General features: G+C 39.6%; 1 protein-coding gene across 1 annotated transcript in view; it reads left to right on the forward strand.

The window, feature by feature from the left end:
* LOC149830471 (small acidic-like protein) overlaps positions 1–17,118 on the forward strand; it is a 28,789-nt gene extending 11,671 nt beyond the window's left edge. The window contains exon 9 of the mRNA XM_090015826.1: positions 16,815–17,118. Coding sequence (XP_089871952.1) covers positions 16,815–17,081 — 267 coding nt within the window. The 3' untranslated portion in view covers positions 17,082–17,118. The remainder of the gene's footprint in view (positions 1–16,814) is intronic.
* Positions 17,119–22,513: the final 5,395 nt, after the last annotated feature.

Genomic DNA, 22,513 nt, shown 5'->3' on the forward strand with positions numbered 1-22,513 from the left:
TGCTAACCTACAGATAGAAAATATTCAATGGCTAGCAAATTCAAATATATTGCTAATATACAAAATTGGAAAATACTCAGTTAGCAAATGCCTTAGATAGCAGCATGAATATTCAACAATGGAGGCATACTGAAAAGTGATGAATGTGGTGTATTGCCACAAGTAGGTGAATGGTGGCCATTAACAGGTGGTGCTAGTGCTGCTGCAAACAGTGGCAGCAATGATGGTGCATGGTGCATGGTGAGGTGGTGTGTACAGCAAATGAAATGAGCAAGTATGCTGGAAATAAATGACGGTGAAGGATAATATAACAGAGGCCCAGACCAAAAAAAAAAAAAACTCTTTACAATGGACCATCCCTTACTGATAACAATGCATATTCTTAATGGAGACCGTGCAACCCACAAAGAGCACATACCTGTTCATCACAGTCTTCTGATATTGGAGCAATTGGATGTGGCAAACAAAGTAAAATGCCATGAATATCCGCCATTTACATTGAACCTGAGGGGAATTGGCATGCGGCCATAATCTTCTAAAAAAAAAAGAAATAAGAAGAGATCATGCAGGAAAAGACATCCAATATCTTTAGATTCTGATAGGATTTCTGTTCTGAACATGAGTATTCATGTATGAATAATATTTTTCTTAAAGTGAATAAACAATTTATTGAGATGACCCAGATGTGTCAAGCTACATTACTTCTTCTTGACCGGCATTAAAGCAACCACAATCCACTTTCTTGGACTCCACCGGCAACTCAAATTCTTTGAGATCATGTCAACCTGTAAGTTTTTATCTTGAAACCTGATATCTGGATTACTGTAGCTATATCCTACCACTGTGAGCAATTCTTCGGATTGGATATAATCAATGGCTTTCCAATCATGAAAAAAAAATGTCGTTGTTGCATCCATGGTAGCGCCAAGAGGGTTTTGCAATAAAGCTTAGAGGCAATCTGAAAGCCAGTCACTCTCCAGAACAAACATTGAGGCTGGAATCGCTAGTATTGTGAGAGGCAAATATGTAACAGTTAAAACGAGTGGACTCCAAAGACCACTATTGTGCTTTATTCCCAAATCAAGGAACCCTCCACAATCCTCTTAATGGAAGGGATGAAGCAGGTATAAAGGGGAACAATAGAGAACGTGATTCGGGCGCTTCCTATGACGAAGACTGATATAACACCCACAAGGAGGCAATACACACAAGACTGTGACAGATTTTATCGACCTCTGAAATTAAGTTGCAGCAATAGCCTAAGATGCTCAAACCTATCGGATGTCGTGACACAGGCTCTTACCTCACCAAACTGGCATATAGATTGATACCTAATCTAACCAGAGACCCTCGGATCTCCCCTGATGACAAGCAATAAAAAAAAAAATCCTGTAGTGTTGTCAATACTGGTTGACAAGTATATGACATAAAGTTTACAAAGAGGAGGGGAAGGAAATTGGTTCAGAGATACAGGAAGTGCAAATCTAAAACTCGACGAGAAGGTATTCTAAACAAAATGTGACGGTAAAAAAAAAATAGATTCCAGTGCAATTGAAGAGGGGCATGAATGACCATTACATATAATTGATAAAACACAGAGGATTATTACTGAAAAAAAACTTACAGGAAAGTCATTCCCGTAACAACCATTGATCTGGCTCTATGCTTGGACAGAGCATTTCTATAATAAATGCTACTCATGGTTTTATAATGAAACAGTCATGGATTATGAAAATAAAATACAAAGAGAGATATCGTGAAGGCAGTGATATTATAATGCATCCGGATTGTAACGACTAATGAAGCATCATGCCCTTAGATGGGACGAAATTACAAATAAACTAAGAATAGATGTTGGAACGGAAATACTCCATTGCTGTGGCAAAAGGTGGGTCAACACTACTATATGTAGATCGACCCTCTCCTTTGTGCTCAAAACCAAATAAAACAAAGAGGAATGAAATCAGAAAGCAGAAATACTGTAAACAAGGAAGATTTATGCAGATAATCAAAGAAGGGGAGAAACGATAGCTCTTACCGTGGCTCTCTTGAGTGGTGATCGACTGGATTGACAAAGATCGAGAGGAAGGAGTTCCTTCTCTTCGTGTTCTTGCTGGCTCGATCAAATTCTTTTCAAAAGAGAAAAGGGGAAGGAGCAAAGAAAAAAAGGAAAAGGAAAGAGAAAGAGAAGGGAAACAGAGGAAGAGAAGGCGATGCCTATGGAGGGGTGAAACGCGGTGAAAGAGAGGGTCTCCTGAGTCCCTTCTTAAGGAGGAAGAAGAAGCTTCAGGAGGGGGTTTGTTAGAGATGGATGGAGGAGGAAGAATGGAGGAGTGCGATCGACCATGGAGGAGAGAGAAAGAGAGAGGGGCGATGAAGAGAGTCGGCCGCCACTTTTCCCCCCAAGGTCTCCTCCAAGAGAAACCCTAAGAAGGGTTTATTTGTAAAAATTTAGGATTTTCCAAAAAGAGGCTCCCTTAACAAAAATTTTCATAAAAATGGTTTAAAAATGATTTTTTTAGCAAAATCGACTTTAAAAAGTTTAAACTCATTCATTTTTCTTGAAATTTTCCATTTTTTTGGTTTTTGTTTTATTTTTCATTTTTTTGTATTTTTAGAATAAAATCCTAAAGTTTGTGAGAAAACAAAGGTTAAAACTATTTTTTTTTTGTTTTTGCAAAAATATTTACAAAAGGGAATTTTTCTGAGAATTTAAAAGCTATTTTGAGAAAATTTCTTCAGAAAGTACATTTGGATCCGGATTTTGAAGAAATATGGACTTAAAGCACTGGATTCGGATCCGGAATTGATTTTGAATATATCCATGTGGAATTTAATCCAGAGAATCTGAAGAATAATTGAAATTTAGCCTCGGTTTTCTCAGAAAATGGAATCAGGGGCAAAAAAAGGTCATTTTGTAAAATTTTGAAAAATTTGGGGTGTTCACACTTGCCTGTGGGCGGGCATCATCTGCGGCCGATATTGGGGTACCGAGATGACGGAAAGTCCAAGGTAGGGTGGAGGGTTCGGGTGGCTCTCGGGTTCCTGGCGGGTAGGGTTGGTATAATATGGGTGTGGATTAGGAGTCTGGTGTTGGGTCGGATGCTCTATTGGGTTCTGGGTCAGGGCTGGGTTGACAGGTCGGTTTAGGTTTGGGTACTGGGCCTGGTGGGTATATTGATGGGTTGATTCGCCCGATGGGATGTGGATCGAGCCCACTCCCACACTACTCGTCGGACCTAGATATGGATAGGTTAGATCGAGGATCGAGTTGTGGGGATAAGAGGCTTGGTTTGAACTCGATCCACGATCCATAAGATTATGGGTCTGGTTTTAACCCGGTTCAAATCCAAATTGGAGCTCCGTCCGGGTCCGATATGGGTTTGGGTCGACATGGGGTCTATTTTGAGGGTCAAAAGTAATAGGTTGGGTCTGGTTTGGGACCGCCCGCGAACCGGAACCAACTAGGTAGGCCGGGTAAAGGGGTTCTAGACCCAGACCTGCTCCTTGAGACCCAACGGCTGGTCCCAGTGAAACGGGTCTGTGCCCTGTTGTAACGAAATCTGGATTGGACCCTCTTGGGTCTGGCCCAACCAAAAGGGGATCGCCTATTCTCGCTCGTGGGGGTGCAGTCACGGAGGCTCCCTGCGCAGGGTCGGGAGGGAAAGGGGACTCCCTCCCGGGTCGAGCTGACAAACACGGGTCTGCAGCAGGGCCCAACGTGACGCTGGGGCCCTGCCGACCCAGGTCAATCTGCGGTGCAACCCGCGTACTACCCTGCCACGAGCCAGGGCCTGCAGGTGGACCCAGCGCAACGCTGGGGCCCTGCAGGCTCGGGTTGACCTGCGGCGCGGTCACAGGGACACGCGACCACGAGCCCAGACCTACTGGGGTCCTGCAGGTTTGGCCCGACCTGCGAGACCAACGCAGGTGGTGTTCGCTGCCTGGGGTGAGGTACCACTACCAGGGGGTTGCTGCTCATCGGGGCTCCCTGGTGCTGCTGAAAAATGCCCAGATCAGGGGTGGATGTTGGCGCCGGCAGGAACGCAGCGACGCGACCCTGCTGGAGTTGTGTGGGCTGTTGGGGTTCTGCAATGTTGGGAATCAAACCTGCGGCTGCACCATCAACGAGGTCTGCGCCCGGTATTGCGCACGGCTCTTTGTGCGATTCGAGGGCTGTCAAGCGATCATCAAACCCATCCATCCGCTTCGACAGGCCGGCGATATCCCTACTCATGCGCAGCATATTCTCTTGGATTTTCGTCAACACATCCATGACGCGCAGCATGGGATCTTCGCTGCCAGCCTCTTCACGCTCCTCGCCTCGTGCCGGATCGGTCCCCCCTTCAAGAGTCATCTCGCTGATGAAGGTGGACGCCAGAGCTTTGATACCACTTTGATGCAGTCCACGTCGAAGGAGGAGTGAAAACAGAAGCCCACTGTGAATCAGTGTGGCCCAAACTCTTTATTATTCTCAATAAGTTTCAATAATCAATGGGAAAACAACCAATAGTAAAGGAATGAAGGAAACAGAATGCATGTAACAAAAAAAATAAGCAAAAGAACCAAAAGAAATGACGGCTGAAGCTTTTCAAAACCATCTCCCCTACGCAACCCTAGGAGTGGGCCTTTTAAAGGCTATTTACTGGACCCGGGTCGCGGGTCCAGACTTGGATCCAAACTGCGATCCGGGTCAGCTTCCATCTGCTGCTGGTTCTGTGACGTGCGAACTCCACCACGCTTGGAGTAGGTGCGCAGGGGTACCTCCCTGCGTCGCGGCTCCGTACCTGCAAGGGGATCATACACGTGAAGCCGGTCATCTGCCCTTTGTGGCGGATCGGGTGGCACGATGGGCCCAATCGGGTCCTGCCCTGCATCATTACCCAACGGTGCAACAGATGACAAATTCGTGCAAACCATCTAGGCTGATCAGATGGAGGTACATGCATGGGCACAACAGCAGCAGAGTGAGGAGAATCAAATAGCAAGGAAGATGAAGCAACAACATTAATCTGATCAACTGTAGGAGGTTGATTAGCAGCTTCCTTCGGAGCATTGTGAGGACACCGCTGATATTTGGGGAAAAATGTGAAAGAAGCATTCTGCTGCGGTTGAGCTGAGCCTGCACTGAGATTTGTAACAACACTATGATCAAGACATGGGGTGGGTAGTGGAGGACGTTGCTGCTCATGTGACGCTGACGGATCTGAACTCGATGGGGCCGTGGTTGTTCAAAAGGTCAAAGGTTGTTCAAGTGAGCCGGCTAGACTGATATGGTTGTCATGTCTGGAAGCATCAAAAACATTTTCATGGAACATAACATGTGAAATAATCAGCTTACCAGTAACAGGATTATAGTACTGATATCCCTTATATGTATCATCATATCCAACGAATTGGCATAGTTGGATTTTAGGAGAAAATTTATCACGCAGTGAATCATGAATATGAACAAAACACTTACTTCCAAAAGTCCGCAAGAGGGAATAATCAGGTTGCTGGCCATGAAGCATAAAGAACGGAGAGTGCCCTTCAATCGAAGTAAGAGGCATGCAGTTGATAAAAAAAGTGGCTGTGTGGAATCCCTCAGTCCACAAACTCGGTTGAATTTTAGATTCCTCCATAAGAGTGAGTGTTGTTTAAGTGATGTGTCAGTGCTTTCTCTAAGCCACCTCGTTATGCTGAGAGGTACATGGGCAAGATAACTCACACTTGATTCTATGATCATCAAGATAATTGGAAAAGGTCACAGACATATTCACCACCACCATCACTGTGAAAACACAATATTTTATGAGAAAACTGATTCTCAACAAGGGTTTTGAATTTTTGAAAGACGGATAATACTTGATCTTTTGTTTTCAAAAAATAGATCTACCTATAACGGAAGTAGTCATCCACGGAAATTACATAGAAACGAGATTTAGACAGATAACACGGGTGCAGAACCCCAAACATCTGAATAAATCAACTCAAGAGGAAATGAAGCTCTTTTATTAAAAACACCAAACGGGAGCTCATGGCTCTTACAGACTCGACATTGAACACATGATATAGAACAAACAATGGACTTATTCTTTAGAGGAATAAGCCCTTTATTATATAAAATTTCAAGAAAAGTTGAATGACAGTGACTTAATCGCTTGTGCCACAATAAGACATCATTATTGGGGACAACTTCATCCAACACTAAAATTTGAGGACGACCAATTGGAGCTTCATCAAGGATGTACAACCCTTTGCATCTCTTTTCTTCAACGAGGTTCTGCTTCGTGTGAATGTCCTTCATAGAAATAGAAGAAGAAGATAAAAAAAAATACAAAAGTGAGATTGATCAGAAAGTTTAGACACAAAAACAAGATTACGCCTAATGTTAGGAACAAGAAAGGTATTAAAGAGATGGAAATGACCACGAGGGGTATGGATGGTGATAGTTCTAGTGTAAGTAATGGAATGGGTTTTTCCATCACCAGTGACTATTTTTCTAGTACCTGTTAAAAATGCAATTCTTATGTACGTATATATATATATACATATCTCTCTCTCTATACTAATATATATATATATATATATATATTGATCATAATACCCGAAAAGGGTATTTTTGTATTTTTCCATTTTACGCATATTCCACTTAGGAATATGATTGTATTCTTTTTTATTTTTATTTTTTCTTATTTTTCTTTTTATTCTTTTTTTGTGGTTTTCGTGCCACCTTGGAAGGCTCCCCAAAAGAGTCGTTGGGGGAGCCCCCAAGGTGGCTCCCCTTTGTGGTGTATATAGGGGTGCTCCCCCTTGTAAATGTAAGGCTTGAGTGTCTCAAGCTCCTCTTCTTTCATTCAGTATATTCTCGTTACATGCATTTGTGCATGTTTGCATTATTTTACGCCTTTGTGCATATTTGTTCAAGTGTTGTTTGAGTGCCTTTGTGCAGATCTTTTGTGAAGTATTAGTGCTTGTATGCATATTGTCTCTTCGTAGATATTTTCACCTGGTATCAGAGCTTGGTTTGAAGAAGGAAGGACATGTGGTTGAGTATCTCGAAAAACGTGCCTTCAAGTTTTTTGTGATTGTCGCGGAGACTTATCTTCATCTAATATTTTAGAAGTCTTCTACAACAAGTAAGATCTAAAATCTTATTGCGGTACGTGATTTTTTCTCTATTCTCTTCTCTCTAATGGGCGAAAAAGACCCATTTCTCTCTTGGCTTCAAGTTGAATGACTCAAACTATCATGTTTGGGCCAGGAACATGGAAGCTCACATAAAAGGTAAAGGTCTTTGGGAATACGTTCTTGGTTCTATACCGAAACCCGAACCAAAGATTACTTTGGTAGAGAAAGATGAAATTAAAATCCTCGAAGGAGAAGAAAGAAATAGAGCTCTTGAAGAATACTCCAAGAGATATGAGGAATGAGAAATAAAAAATTTCAAGGTTCTTTCTTGGATTTTTTCATCCGTTGAAACTAAGATCAATGCCAATATCATTAAATTCAAGAAAGCATCGGAAGCTTGGCTTTATCTTGAGAAAATGTACATGTCAAGTGACTTGTCTCACAAGTACTATCTCCAAAAAAGAGCTTTGACCCTTCAACAAAATGAAATGTCTATAAGGGAATATTTTGCGGAATTATCATCCATATGGGATGAACGCGCTATGCTTGAGCCTAAATGGAGTGGAGAAGCCATTGGGCTTAGGTACAAACAATTGGAAGATGACCATTTTTTCAATTTTTTGAATGGGCTTAGACCCGAGTTTGAGCAAATTCGGTCCGCTCTTCTCTCCTCTTTTGTTTCCCCCTCACTTGAAGATGTCATTACAAAGCTAAGTGGGGAGGAAACACGTATGAATACTAGCAAAAACAATCCGGGTGTTCTTGCAACTTCAACCAATGAAGAAAGTGATGCCGTTAATGTCGTTTCAAGACCGGGGAACAATGTTCGAACTTATAAGCCTCCTCACTTCAAAAATCAAAATCAAGGATCAAGTGGTCAAGGAGAAAGAAATGACTACAACAAAATTGTGTGTCATTTTGTAAGGAACCAGGGCACATCAAACCTGTTTGCCCTAAATGAAAGAAGCTGCTTGCCATGGCCACCACATCTCAAAAGGAAGAAAATGTGACTCCCTCAAATGGAGTTCTTTCTCTACATCAGATCATGGAAGCACTTTAATCACTTCTTAAGGGAGTTGTTTCTGGAGTAGCTACATCTACCTATTCTTCTCTTGGTAAGACCTCTTGGCTCTTAGATTCGGGTGTCTCTTTTCATATGTCCCCCAACATATGTTCTTTATCCGATTTTTTAAAGAATTCAGCACCATCTTTTGTTTCAACTGTCGATGACACTTCTCTTGAAATTAAAGAAACTAAAATTTTTGAAGAAAAATATTTTTTTATTCCTAAAATTAGATTTATTCTAAAACTAAATTTAAACTTGCTTTCTGTCTCTCAACTCTCGGATCATGGATGTGATATAAAATTCTCATATGATAAATGTTGGATACAGGATCGTCGGTCCGGGAAATTGATTGGGGAAGACTCTAGAAAATGAGATCTTTACTATGTGGACTTTCTTCAAATTTCAAAAGATTCTTTTTGTAATGTGCTGCATCACAAAGACATTAATGTATGACACAAAAGACTTGGCCACCCCAATGTCACAAAATTTTTGTATCTTCCGTTTGCCAAACATTTATGTAAAAAAAATTTTGTTTGTAATGATTGCACACTTGAAAAAATGAGAAGTTCAAAGATCCATGTTTACTACAAAACCTTTTGAACTTGTTCATTCAAATGTTTGGGGACCGACACCCATTATTTCAAAAGGAGGGTTCTCTTATTATTTGATATTTATGGATGATTTCTCTAGATTTACTTGGATATATTTTCTCAAATATAAACACGAGGTTTTTGCAACATTTAAATCTTATCATATGATGATTAAGAATCAATTTGACGAAAATTTAAAGATTCTTAGAACCGATTCCGGGGGAGAATATATTTCAAATGATTTTAAAAGTTATCTTGAGAAATATGGGATAATTCATAAAAAATCCTATCCCAAACTACCCCAACAAAATGGTTTGGCCGAAAATAAACATAGGTACATTATTGAGACAACCAAAACCCTGCTTATTTCCCAAAACATTCCTAAAAGATTTTGGGCCGAAGCCGCTTTTGCATCTGTCTATCTTATCAACCGTCTTCCATCAAAAAATTTGGATAAATTTCACCATTTGAATTTTTGTATAAAAGAGATCCTGATTATAGTAGGTTAAGGGTTTTTGGGTGCAAATGTTTTATTTTGACAGATAAAAATGATAAACTTTCTTCTAAAGCCATTCCATGTGCCTTTCTTGGGTATTTCGAGACTCAAAAAAGATTTTGGTGCTATGATATCAAAATTGATAAATTATATGTGTCTAGAAATGTAAGCCTTCTAGAAAATGTTAGTGGATTTGAAAAATCTGAATCTCATGAGGAAAATATGAATTATTCCTTCTTATTTGATCTATTGTCAAGAGATGATGACATCAGTGATGAGGAATTCACACCAAGTGAAAATGAAGTAGAAGAGAATGACAATCCTCCTCAACCTTTTATCTATCATGAGGCTGATGATAGATCTTCTAGGGAACCTGTTGTATACAGACATAGAGACCAAAGCAGTTTTAAAAGTGCTATAGAAAAATATAGTGAGCCTAGTGAAACAATCACTTTGGGTGAAAGTTCTCAAAGAACTGAGAGAAATAGGAGACCTCCTTCTAGATTCATATCTTATGACTCCTTTTCTCCCAAACATAGAGCGTGCCTTAGTACCATACACTCATACGTTGAGCCCAAAATTTTTGAAGAAGCCAAAAAGATGAATGAATGGGTAGAAGCCATGAAAAATAAACTAAGGGCTCTTAGGAAAGCTAAAACATGGGAGTTTCAAAATCTTTCTAAAGGAAAGAAAAGTATAGGATGTAGGTGGGTTTTTAAAGTCAAAACCAAGAGTGATGAAACTCTTGAGAGATATAAGACGCGTCTAGTTGCTAAGGGATATGAACAGGAATATGGGGTAGACTATGATGAAACGTTTGCCCCCGTTGCTCGAATGGTTACAGTTAGATGCCTTATTACCATTGCACCAATTAAAAAATGAAACATTTATCAATTGGACGTTAAAAATGCTTTCTTAAATGGAGATTTAAATAAAGAAGTTTATATGACTGCTCCTTCTGGAATGGATTGCCCTAATGGAAAAGTTCTTCGTTTACGAAAAACTCTTTATGGTCTAAAGCAAGCTCCCAAAGTGGTATGACCGATTTAACAGTTTAATGATGGAAAATGGATTTGTCTCATGCTATACTGACACTGCCTTATTTGTAAAGAAATCTGATGCAAGAATTGTTATCTTGCTGCTATATGTTGATGACATTTAATTATAAGTGATGATATCAAGGGAATTAAAAAAATTAAGTCTGCGCTAACGGAAAAATTTGAGATGTCAGACTTAGGTTTCTAGAGATACTTTCTTGGCATAGAAGCCGCTTTCTCTCATAGAGGATATTTTTTATCTCAAACTAAGCTTGCTTGTGAAATAATTGACAAACAAAATTTGTGAAACACCCGAAGTTGTTGGATCTAAGATGAGGATTGATGATGAGATTATTTTGGATAATCCTACTCCTTAGAGACAACTGGTTGGGTCATTAATGTATCTTAGCATCACTAGGCCTGATATATCTCATGCAGTTCACATTGCAAGTCAATTCCAACATGCCCCTACCGGTTCACATGAGTACAGTTCTTAGAATTATCAGATATATAAAAGGAACAACAAATAAGGGAGTATTTCTTTCTTCATCATCTGAATTAAATTTAATTAAGTATACTGACTCTGATTGGGGAGGTGACCCTAATAATCATCACTCCACCACTGGTTTTTGTATCTTTTTAGGTGGATCGCTGGTCTCTTGGAGGTGTAAGAATCTACAAAAGGTCTCTTTGTCCTCCACCGAAGCTGAGTATAGAGCCATAGCATCCACAACCATGAAAATAGTATGGATTCGGCGTCTACTAGAAGATATTGGGGTTCATATTCTAGAACCGACAAAGTTATGTTGTGACAATAAGAGTGCGATATACATTGCCAAAAATCATACCTTCCATGAGCGCACGAAGCACATAGAGATGGACTGCCATTATGTTCGGGAAGAATATTTAAAAGAAATTATTGATCTTCCATATGTGACATCGGAATATCAACTAGCAGATTTCTTCACTAAGGCGCTCTGCTCCCCTCGGTTTCATTTTCTTTTGGGCAAACTTGCGGTTATCGCACCGTAAGTTTGAGGGGGGTGTTAAAAATATAATTCTTATATACGTATGGATATTAATATATATATATATATATATAAAGATACATATACATATATTATATATATATATACACGTATCTCTATGTATATATATACTAATATATATATATATATATATATATTTTGATCATAATACCCAAAAAGGGTATTTCTGTATTTTTCCATTTTTCGCATATTCCACTTAGGAATATGATTGTATTCTTTTTTATTTTTATTTTTTCTCTTTTTCCTTTTTCTTTATTTTTATTATTTTTTTGTGGTTTTCGTGCCACCTTAGAAGGCTCTTTGGGAGCCCCCAAGGTGGCTCCCCTTTGTGGCGTATATATAGGGGTGTTCCCCCTTGTAAATGTAAGGCTTGAGTGTCTCAAGCTCCTCTTCTTTCGTTCAATATATTCTCGTTACATGCATTTGTGCATGTTTGCATTATTTTACGCCTTTGTGCGTATTTGTTCAAGTGTTGTTTGAGTGCCTTTGTGCACATCTTTTGTGAAGTATTAGTGCTTGTATGCGTATTGTCTCTTCGTAGACATTTTCACAGTACCATGATAAGGAATAAGATTTGTGAGTTTACCTGCATCTTATGTGACATAATGTGCCGCTCCCGCATATAGAAACCAAGCATTCGACTGCTGGCTCTGATATGTGGATGGTGTTGATGAGGCCATGATGGAATAGCTGGGGACATGGACTGCTGGTGCTGGCCAGGTGTCCACGGTGAACCGTAGGAGTTTTCAGTGCCATGCATGCCAATATAAGAAAATGATGCGCTCAAGGAATCCATGTCCTGATTGTGTGTCTAAGGGAAGGTTGCTTAACTGGTGGCTGCATTGAAGGTTGCTGAACTGGAGGCTGCATTGAAGGTTGCTGGTCGTGAGCCTCTTTCCCCACCCATATTGTTGGGCTATGTCACAAACTGGCGAAAGCGGGCTGGATAGGTAACTGTAGGTGGGTGGTATGCTGGAACATACCTTCAATAACAATTGGAACAAGAATGTCCCCACTTTCCACACATCTGACATGTGATGTTTTGATGATTTTCGCTTGTGTTAACGACATTGGGATTAGGAAGAAGCCCTGCATTTCAGTTATCATATTGATTTCGGCCTCATCCTCGCCCACGATTCGAGGTGGCAGCCATCAACACTTCATGATTTGGATGAGAGTCCTCTTTCTTCGTTGAGATGCCAAAGTTTGATTCGAATTCAAGCAACATGGACCTAAGCTTATTGAAGTTTCCCTTTTTCTCAAGGCCCATATACATCACTTTGAACATGTTGTACTCATCACCTAGCCCACAAAGCGTCTGGCTGCATACATCTTCATCTATCATAGGACTTCCTATTGCAACTAATTGACCTGTGGTATACTTCACTCGATCAAGGAAATCTACCACACTGCTGTTTCCTCTCTTCAATGAGCCAAATTCTGACTTGAGATGATACACCTTAGGAGTAGATATCTGCTTATGCCATTTATATGCAATACCTCCCAAAGTCCCCTTGTTGTCACCCCTGTGGGAGCATGCAAAAGAACCTGTCTAGAAAGAGTCGCTATGATAAACACAACAACCATCTGATCACTTTTAATCCAAACAATATATACCGGATTCTTGATGTAGACAATTTGATCGGAATCATCACCTTTTGCTGTCTCCTTTTCTTTTTCTTTCGATTTCTCTTTGGTGGCTGGTACGTATTTCAAGGGAGCTACAATGGATCCATCTAAGTGTTTCATCATGTCATGACTGCATATGAAAGGAATAATCTGCTTTTTTTAAGTTATGAAATTGGTTTCATCCAACCTTTTAGAAACAAGTTGGTTGAGGAAGGAGGAAGTGAGAGATTGGGAGGAAGACATTGAAATAAGAAGAATAGTGATGACGACTCAAACTAAAATGTCTCGGATTTTTTTTTTTTGGGATCTGTAGACTTAACAAGTTTTTTTTATAGTCTGATGACTATTCGATATTTTTCAAAGGGAAAACTGGAATTTCGTTGGGTCGAAACCTTGGTTTGGGTTTTAAAAGAAACAATCGTGAAAGTAAGAAAAGAGACTTCACGTTGGGATGATGGGTTAGGTCAGATCTGAACAAATCAACTTAGAAGCCTTTTGGGATCTGATTCAGATTTGATTCAACGAGATAGGCAAAGGAAAGGACGATTAATGGAAGAGATTTGAAGAAAAATGAGTCGAGATTCAAAGAAATCGATCAGATCTGATTTGGAACGATCAGATCTGATGTTAGAGAACAAAAGAAACAATCAAGATTTAAAAGGAGGCAAATCTGATCTGGTACGATCAGATTTGATTCGACGCTGCTGAAGGGGAAACAATCGATTTGACGTGACTAGAAAGAAATCTGGTTTGACTTTACCAGATTCGATTTTAAGAAAAATAATAGATTTTTAAGAAAAGAAGGAAGATGATTAAAACGATTTTAAGAAAAGAAAAAAGAAAGTTTTGACCCAATATGATCAAATCGATTTTCAGGAAGGGAAGAGGATGAAATCAGATTTAGAATCGAAGGAAGAAAGAAGAACAATACGACTTGATGATTACGCTTCGACCCGCTCTGATACCATGTGAAGGCTGTTGAGTCCCTCGGCTTGCGTGGGCTGCTACACAGAGAAAACAAAAACTGTTAATTTTTAAATCTTTGATGTGTGATACCATGCAAGTTTAAATGATCTTTAAATTCTTTTGATAAAAATTCTCCCCCTGGATCAGTACGAAAAATAGAAATATCCCTTTCAAACTTATTTTTGACTAAGTTATGAAATATTTGAAAATGTGAGAAAACTTCAGATTTATGCTTAACGAAGTAGATCCAAGTATGCCAGGACAGTGCGTCCTGTCTTGTTCCTGGATGTGTATGGACATCCTCGCCCGTCCTGTCCACATGCATCCACCATTCAAATGCACCCTCACTTCTCAATGCTTCCAACGTCTCCAATCTCTCTCTCTCTCACTCACTCTCTCTTCATGCCCTCCTCTCTTTTGTAAAATAATCTTTAGCCATCCATTAACCGCTTCTCTCTCAGTGAGTTTCTCTTGCCCTCAGTCGAGCCATACATTAGAAGCCATGACCCACAGGCGCCTTAACTCTTTTCGTTAACCACCTCTCTCGATTTCTCTCTCCCTCAGTCCAGCAGAATCTAAATTAGATCTCTGCTAAGAACCTAGAATCATATGATCATACCAATCCAATACGAACCCAGTTAATGTTCAAGAAAGTGATGTTGGTAATAACCAAGGATAAATAAAAAAGGCATCTTGATAAAAAAACAGAGATAACTTAAATGACTAGAAAATTTTCTGTTGCTATTCTGCTTTTTTTTTTCCGTGAACGGTTCTTTTTAACATATTTTTGCTATGGGTTTTCATAGTGATTTATTTGTGGCATTTAGTTCTCTTTGGTGAACTGTAAAGGCTGTTTGTGGAATTCAAATGCCATACAATGATCACTGCTTTAAATTCACAAAGTCGTATGATTAATGCTGATTTTTTGTTGTTTGAACCATAGAATTAAACTCAGATAAGAATGAAGGGGGAAAGTATTTATTAATTTTTAGGTCCTGTGGTTTTAGTGCATGAATTATTTTTTGAAAAGGAAACTGTTACTTCCTGTGGAAAAGATGCGACCTCAACAGAGAGCCTAAAACTGGTCTTTTTAACATCGGATGATTACAATCAACTTCATCAACATCTCAATGTGAAGATGTATACAATTATTCCACAAGCTTCTGTATCACTGGTTATCATGTTCATAAAAAAGGAATATTATTCTCTAGTGGCATCAGCTTTCTAGCATCTCTCCTCTCTTATATTGTACATGAAGATGACACATTGGTCTTTTGGTGAGACCAAACACAAGCAGGCATAAACGACTTGGCCAGTTTTCAGATGTTTTGAAGTGGAAACCTATCTTAATTGTAACAAATGGGCTTGAAAACCAAGAGAATATGGTTGTTGCAAACATCGTTGACTATTAAGTGGGATCCATCCCAATTAAAACCTAAGCCTCTAGAGTTAGATTTCTAGGAATACTAGATCTTAGAGAACAAGGCGTGCAAGGTATGCATCATTATGAAATTTTGAATAACTTTCTGTGCCAAAGTTTGTAACATTTGAAAGCAAGGAATTTCATTCCTTTTAAAAAGAGGTCTCCAGGGAGAGTGGGATTTGTCCTAACAATTGGAATCTAGTTACTCTCTGTATGAATCTTACCTTGGTGTTAGGAAGATTAATTGATGAATCATGCATGATGCGGATTTTGGTGGTCATTTCGACGAAAAGTGAATGGAATTTGGTGAACACTGTTGATTAAAGCCACACAAGGGGCCATAGGCTCTTCTTGGCCTGGGAAGGAATAGATCTGAGGCTGAATATCTCTAAACTGGTCAATTAGTCGGACTGTAACAGGATTATCTATGACACCTTAGACTTTGGAGATCCACATTTACATCGAAAAGGGAGTGAGAAATAGACTAGACTCAAATGATCATGAATGAGTTGTAGCATGGAAATGGGATACACACCTACACTTTATACTGGTCTTGTCTTTTAAATGTTTAGCAAAAATTTTAGTTTTTGATTCGGAGAAGAAAAATGATGTGTTTTTTAATAAAGTAGAAGAGCTAGTTTCTTACAGTCATCAAAGGTACTGTATAAAACAATTTTGTGAGCAATCTTTCTGAATGATTTAGCAACTTTCACATAATCTCTAGCTTCTACACCTAACAAAAAAAAAATCTGTAATGTTGGGTCTGGCAGTCCACACTTGACACCTGTTCATTTGAAGGACACAAAAAGGTATTTTACTAAAACCAGGCCTAACTTATGAATTGGTGGATTCTAATCTGTGCCTACTAGTGATGGCAGATATATAACTCATAAGTGCAAATCTTTGAACGTGTCTATCATTATTAGCAATAAGATGAGACCCTTTCTCTCAGAACTTGTTATTTTGGCCATCCTCGCTACCTGGATTTTCTGAAAGTTTGTAGAATCTTGTTATACAAGGTGGACTTAAAGCCTGCTTTGTGCATCTTTGACTTCATCTTAAAGATCATTCGTATAGGTTTAACCAAGTGTGGTACAATTCGAAGCAGGTGAGAGTTTGTAGATATATCTCTGAATGTTGTGTTCGAAACTGTGTTTGTTGAACTTGTATCTTTGTTCGCATTTCATCGTGCATGTTCGCTGATGGACTTGTATCATAATTCAAACATTAAGCGTCTGGAACCAGATTAAATTGTATCATAATTCGAACATTGTTATAAAGTGTACGGAACCAGATTTTAGTTGCTTGCTTAATCAATATCCATGGACCATTGTAGGAATCTGTCACATGGGTGGTTGTGTGCCTGCATGATGTTCATTTATCATTTATCTGACTTTCCAAGCCAATTTTCTTCTGGCTCAAAAAGCTCCGTTTTTTTGTACCAGATGAATAAAACTAAAAGTGGAGGTCCTGTGAAGCCAGTAATTGGAGGATTGGGCAATCAAGCAATTCAAAGGTCTACAACGGATGAGCATGATGCTGGTGATGATACTGAAATCAGCGAAGATGAGGATAATGATGATGGTCTAGTGAAACCATTAAGTGTTGCAGTGGATAAATTGGAAATTCAAAGTTTTACAACTGGTGAGCATGATGATGAGAATACTGAAATCAGTGAAGATGATGAGGATGATGATGATCCATGTGACTGATCTGGGAAAAGAAATAAAGGGGAAATGACTTTTAGCAGATTATGTGGCCATTTGTCTTATTATATTAGCTAGTAGAGAATTTCTTGCGGTAACTTCAAACATTGGATAAAAAATAAATTTTTTAAACCTTTTAAAAATTATAAAAAAAAATAGTCTTTGGGCTGATTCAGACCGATTTTAACAACACTGTTCCATCGAGCGGAGATGGCATTCTGGCACCCCAGAAAATAAAAAGAAAATATTGGATTGGTTGTGCGACTGACATCAGCTTGAATGTCTTGAAGGGATGTGTCCTGTTCCAGTTTTGGATTGGATTTGAATTGATCCACTTAGGTTGGACAGACATCTCTGAAATGCTCTGATACAGCTGGTTAAACTTTTTATTTTGACTTGAAGAAACCATATCTGGGATTGAAGACCTCGTTGAAGAAACCAAATCTAGGATTAAAGACCTTGTCATTCTGCCATATCTACGGTCAGAGGCATAAAACTCCAAGGCTAGGGCCTTCACCTCCAAGGCTTATGCTGGTTGTCAGCTTGCGCAAAAGAGTGACACCGGCGGGACTCCAACCTCGACCGCCTGTCCGACGGTCTAGGCCCCAACCCACTATGTGCAAAGAAGACTAGGAATAGGCATTGCTTAAAACAAGTGCTTCAGGAAAAACTATCTATTCTCTTTTAATAACCACGCCTGCCCCTACCACCGAGGAGGTATCCCATGTGGTAAGCGGGGTCCTGTGCCAAGCTGAAGGGCCAGGTTCGAATCCCTCTGCCACATGGGGCTTAAGAGATATCCCTGCCTAACCCCAGCTTGCCTATAAAAAAAAATTTAACCATGCCTGCTCTTGCACCTGCACACCTTCCTAAGATGTGACTTATTTAAATTAATTGGTGGAATACAGCCTGGCTTTCTGATCCAGCCCATCAAAACTAGAAGCATACATACACAAAAGTCTCAAGACAAAATCAGGTTTCCTAGAACGCCATCAGGCCAATGCTTGACTCACCATCTTGTATTGATTCAATTTGCAGCTAATATTTGGGGAACGTTTTTCTCAGTGATCCAGTTCCTATCGGGTATACTATAAGGAAAACCATACCGGAACCCTATAAGGATTACCCAGGTAAGTCCAAACCCGGATCTGTATTGAGGTGCCAGTACCAGGTTCGGACCTGGTTCCTATTGGGTATGCTATAAGAAAAACCATACCCGGACACTATAAGGATTACACAAACCTGACCCAAAGCATTGTTGATTTCCTCAAAAAGTTTGATTGCTGCAGATGTAATTGAACCCCAAAAGACTGTATCTACATGTAGGGGTGTCAATGGTCGGGTTTGACCTGGACCCAACCCGTACCAAACCCTATAGGGTAAGAGTTTGGTGATAAGAATGAAGGCGGATTAGAAACCGGGTCAGACCCAAAGGATCCGATTAGTATATAGAGCTGGGTATGGTTTGTGAAATTTCATATCAGACTCTGATTAAGAAAACATATGCAGACATAACATGATTTAGAATAAGGGGAGAGAGAAAAAAAATGATGATTCAGATTAGCTCATGCGGAACTGCTCGACAACGCTATCACGAGCTCGTCTTCCTTGAGTTTTCAGCATACACGCGGACCACTCAAGGTCGACGTGTGGCCAAGGGTCTTCACGCAGCTCATGCTCAAGCGGCCACCATGAAAACGAAATGAGAGAGAGAGAGAGAGAGAGAGAGAGAGAGAGAGGCGTCCAATCCTATGCTCTTCTTCCTCTTTTTTTCCCCTTAAAATATGAAGAAAAATATTTTTTATTCTCATTTTTTTGTTCTTTTTAGGTAAAATGCGAGAAGCAAGAAAGGGCTTAAGCTGCCGCCCCCTAGGCCAATGGGAGAAGTTCTTTCATTGTGGCCAATAGAGGGTTGCCCCTTCTTGGCCTAATGAGAGTGGGTTCTCCACCTTTCATGAGAACCAATGACATATGTGTCTCTTCATGGTTCGATGGAAGAGGACCCACTACCCATTGGACCAATGAGAATGGCCTCCGTTGGGTCATGAGATATGACTCACCTCCTACAAGCCCAATGACCATCCACCTCTTTCATAGCCAATGAGCTTCTTATTGGATTCATAATTTAGATTTGAAGGATTCAAACCCATAGTGATAAAATATTCAGATCTAAGTAAAATATATATGGACCAAAAGAAAGTGAAGCATGGGTCAAATAAAAAAGATCTGGATCAAAAAAAAAATTAAAAATACTCATATTATCCCTTACACCCTCCAATACCCCTAAAGAGATCCTAACGAGCTATTGGACCTAGATTCCAATATGATGATTTAATTGAAAACAAAAAATCTTATTTTAAATTAAAAATAAAATAATTCTTAAGTCCTACTGAATAATATTTTAGGATAAAATTAATGTCCTACAAAATCCTTCAGAAGCACCAAAATTTAATGATATTTTCTTCTTATGTTTGTGATGGATCGGGCTTGTGCATTCGGGTCCAATGATACATCATCCCCGATAGTGTCTTCTAGATGTTCTGCATCACTGGCCTATAAAATGAGGATCGGTAGCTCAATTTTAGAGACTGATTGAATTCTTGAATATATTTTATTAATTGTTTTTTGCTTTTCTAGTAAAGGATTTATTTTTTTCAACCTCTTAAATTTCACTGAATAATATAGTTTTCTCTTTCTTATCCTCTCTCTCTCTCTCTATATATATATATATATATCTTTAAAATTTTCTGTTTTTTTGAACATCAATGTTATTGATGTGATCTACATGGTTTGGTTTGGTTTGTTTAGTAGAAAATTTCGTTTGGAATTTTGTGATTATGACAACTCTTTGAAATGCAAAGGAAAGTTGAACCAACAAAAGCACCATTTGGAATCAAGGTGGTTTTGATTCTTTTTTTTTTATTTGGTCGACTTGAATAATAAGATAAGCACGCCCTGTCACGGGCCTATTTCCTTCAATAGGCCAGCGCGGCGCGACGGTCCTTCCTCACCGCCGCAAGCCTATTCGTCAGCTCGCTTGCCGATCGCGGAAGCTTGTAATCAGAGTGCAAGAGAGCAAGAGAGAATAGAGGGAGAGAAGTTGCAATCACAAGAAGCAATCACAACGAGGGTGAACAAAAGAAAGCTCAACGCATTTACTTCATTCACAATTTTGCCCGCAGGCTATTACAGTTCAAGTATACGGGCTGCCCCTTTGGGGTATTGATTCACCTGAACCAGGCAGCTTACATCAGACTCAACAAAAGCAAAACAGACTCTAAGCGCAACTGTACACTGTAAGTCGCAAGGAAACATGCTCCCCCCTTCAAATCATGCGCCGTCCTCGGCGCCATCTGTTTCGTGGTAAGCCCTGACTTCAGCTGGGTAGCGGCTGTTCATTCAAAATGCAGGCTCCCACATTGGTTCCGCTATTTTCTCCCACTGCACCAAATATTTCTTTGCTTGTCCCAAGTAGTTGACCTTGTGGCGAAGGATCTGACTGAGGTGCTTCTCAGCCCGTTGTGTTGTTGGGGCCCTCTACATGATGGGAGCATATTGTGGCACACTGCGTTCCAGATCTCCATCATCTGGATGGAACTGCTTGAGGTTGCACACGTGGAACACCGGGTGCACCTTGAAGTCTGGGGGCAACTCCAGCTTGTATGCAAGCTTGCCCACCTTCTTTATGATGGTGAAGGGTCCCTCATACTTTCTGAGTAGTCCGCGGTGCCGCCCGCGGAAGATGCCTGTGCGACCAGGATATAACTTCACCAACACTTGGTTCCCAACTTGGAACCCTGCGGGTCGATGGTGTTTGTCCGCCCACTTCTTCATTCTCTTTGCCGCTTTGTGTAAGAATGCCTTCGCCAACTCGTTTTGCTCGTGCCAGTCGCGAACAAATTGATAGACGAAGGATGACCTTCTCTTTTCTTGTGTGGCAAGAGTGTGCGGGGTCAGTGGCTGCTGCCCCGTGGCTATCTCAAACGGACTGTGGCTCGAAGACTCACTCTTCTGCAGATTATAACAAAACTGTGCCACATCAAGAAACTTCACTCAATCGACTTCGACTTCAGTTCATAAGTGAGTGATACTTCAATGGAGGAAGAGGTGCCACTCCCACCATCATTGGCCATTAAAGTTCTAGAGTGGTCCACAACTACCTCAGGTAAATATTCTAGTATTTTTTTAGTATAATTAATAATTTATTACTGTCATTCCTATTAATATTTGTTTATTAATACAAATTAGCAACTGCAAATTTTTTTTAAAGCAAATATGAAAAAAATAAATGTGTAGAACACCATAAGCAAATCAAGCAACAAAAGACTTCAATAACTATCAAGCTTAGGACACAAGGAGTCATGGGTGAGAGCTCATCTGCATTCTCTAAGAGGGTTTCATGCATCTTTAGGGAGCGGGTGATACTTACTCACAACTCGTGGAAGAATGTTCTAGACGATGAGAAGATGGTGTTGTATAAGACAATTTATATAAGTATATTGCCTAACTATAGTTTGATAAACATATTAATCCATAAAAAAATGTTACTAACTATATTTTGATATTTTGGTGCATGACAAGTTTAATTTAGATAAGGATATACCTGAACATTAAGCGTGCGTGAAGAAGTAGCTTGTACTATCATACTCAAGGATTCAAGAAAGTTTCCATAAGTATTACCAGAAATTTGAAAATCATGACGTAGCAGAACAACATCCTCTCGAGGGATGTAACTCTAGAGTGTGGAAACAAATTTTCAAGTTTTTTATTGAAGACTATTGGACAATAAATATTGGATATATATTTATAAGTAAATAAATGTTCAAATTTTTAGATTTTCATCTATTAACTGATCTTTCTTTGGTTAACAGTGGGCATTGAAGAAAAATTCGATGAATAAAGCAAAATAGATGGTTCTACGTACCAGTGGATTGTCTTCGTAACTCTAGATAGATGGGCAAAACTAATAACGAGTGCATTCTATAAAGAGACACACACCCATTTAGATCGCAAGACATTCATCTTTAGTGAAGTAAAAGACACCCTTCTAAGTAACTCACACTTTGTAATGCCATGCTCATTCATTCTATTTTATTTATTCTATTAGTTACTGATAACCATTTATGAACGACGTCACTACAAGAAAAATGTGGATTAGCGACAGACGCTATCCATTGTTAATCCATCACTAACGTGTTTAGCGATGGATTGACGACAAAAATCGGCCGTCGCATAATCCTGGTTGCTAAAATATGATAGAATTTATCTGTCACCAATCCATTGCTAATTAGCGACAGATAATGTCTGTCGCTAATCTATCGCTAAATAAAGACTGATTTAGTTTTGCAAAGAAATGTATTCCGTCGCTAAAATTTAACGACAAATACGTATCCATCGCTAATGTCCATCGCCAATTGAGCGAGGGATTAGTGACGAAT

This window comes from Nuphar pumila, chromosome 8 (assembly GCF_984573655.1).
Source record: "Nuphar pumila chromosome 8, dmNupPumi1.hap1.1, whole genome shotgun sequence".
NCBI lineage: Eukaryota > Viridiplantae > Streptophyta > Magnoliopsida > Nymphaeales > Nymphaeaceae > Nuphar > Nuphar pumila.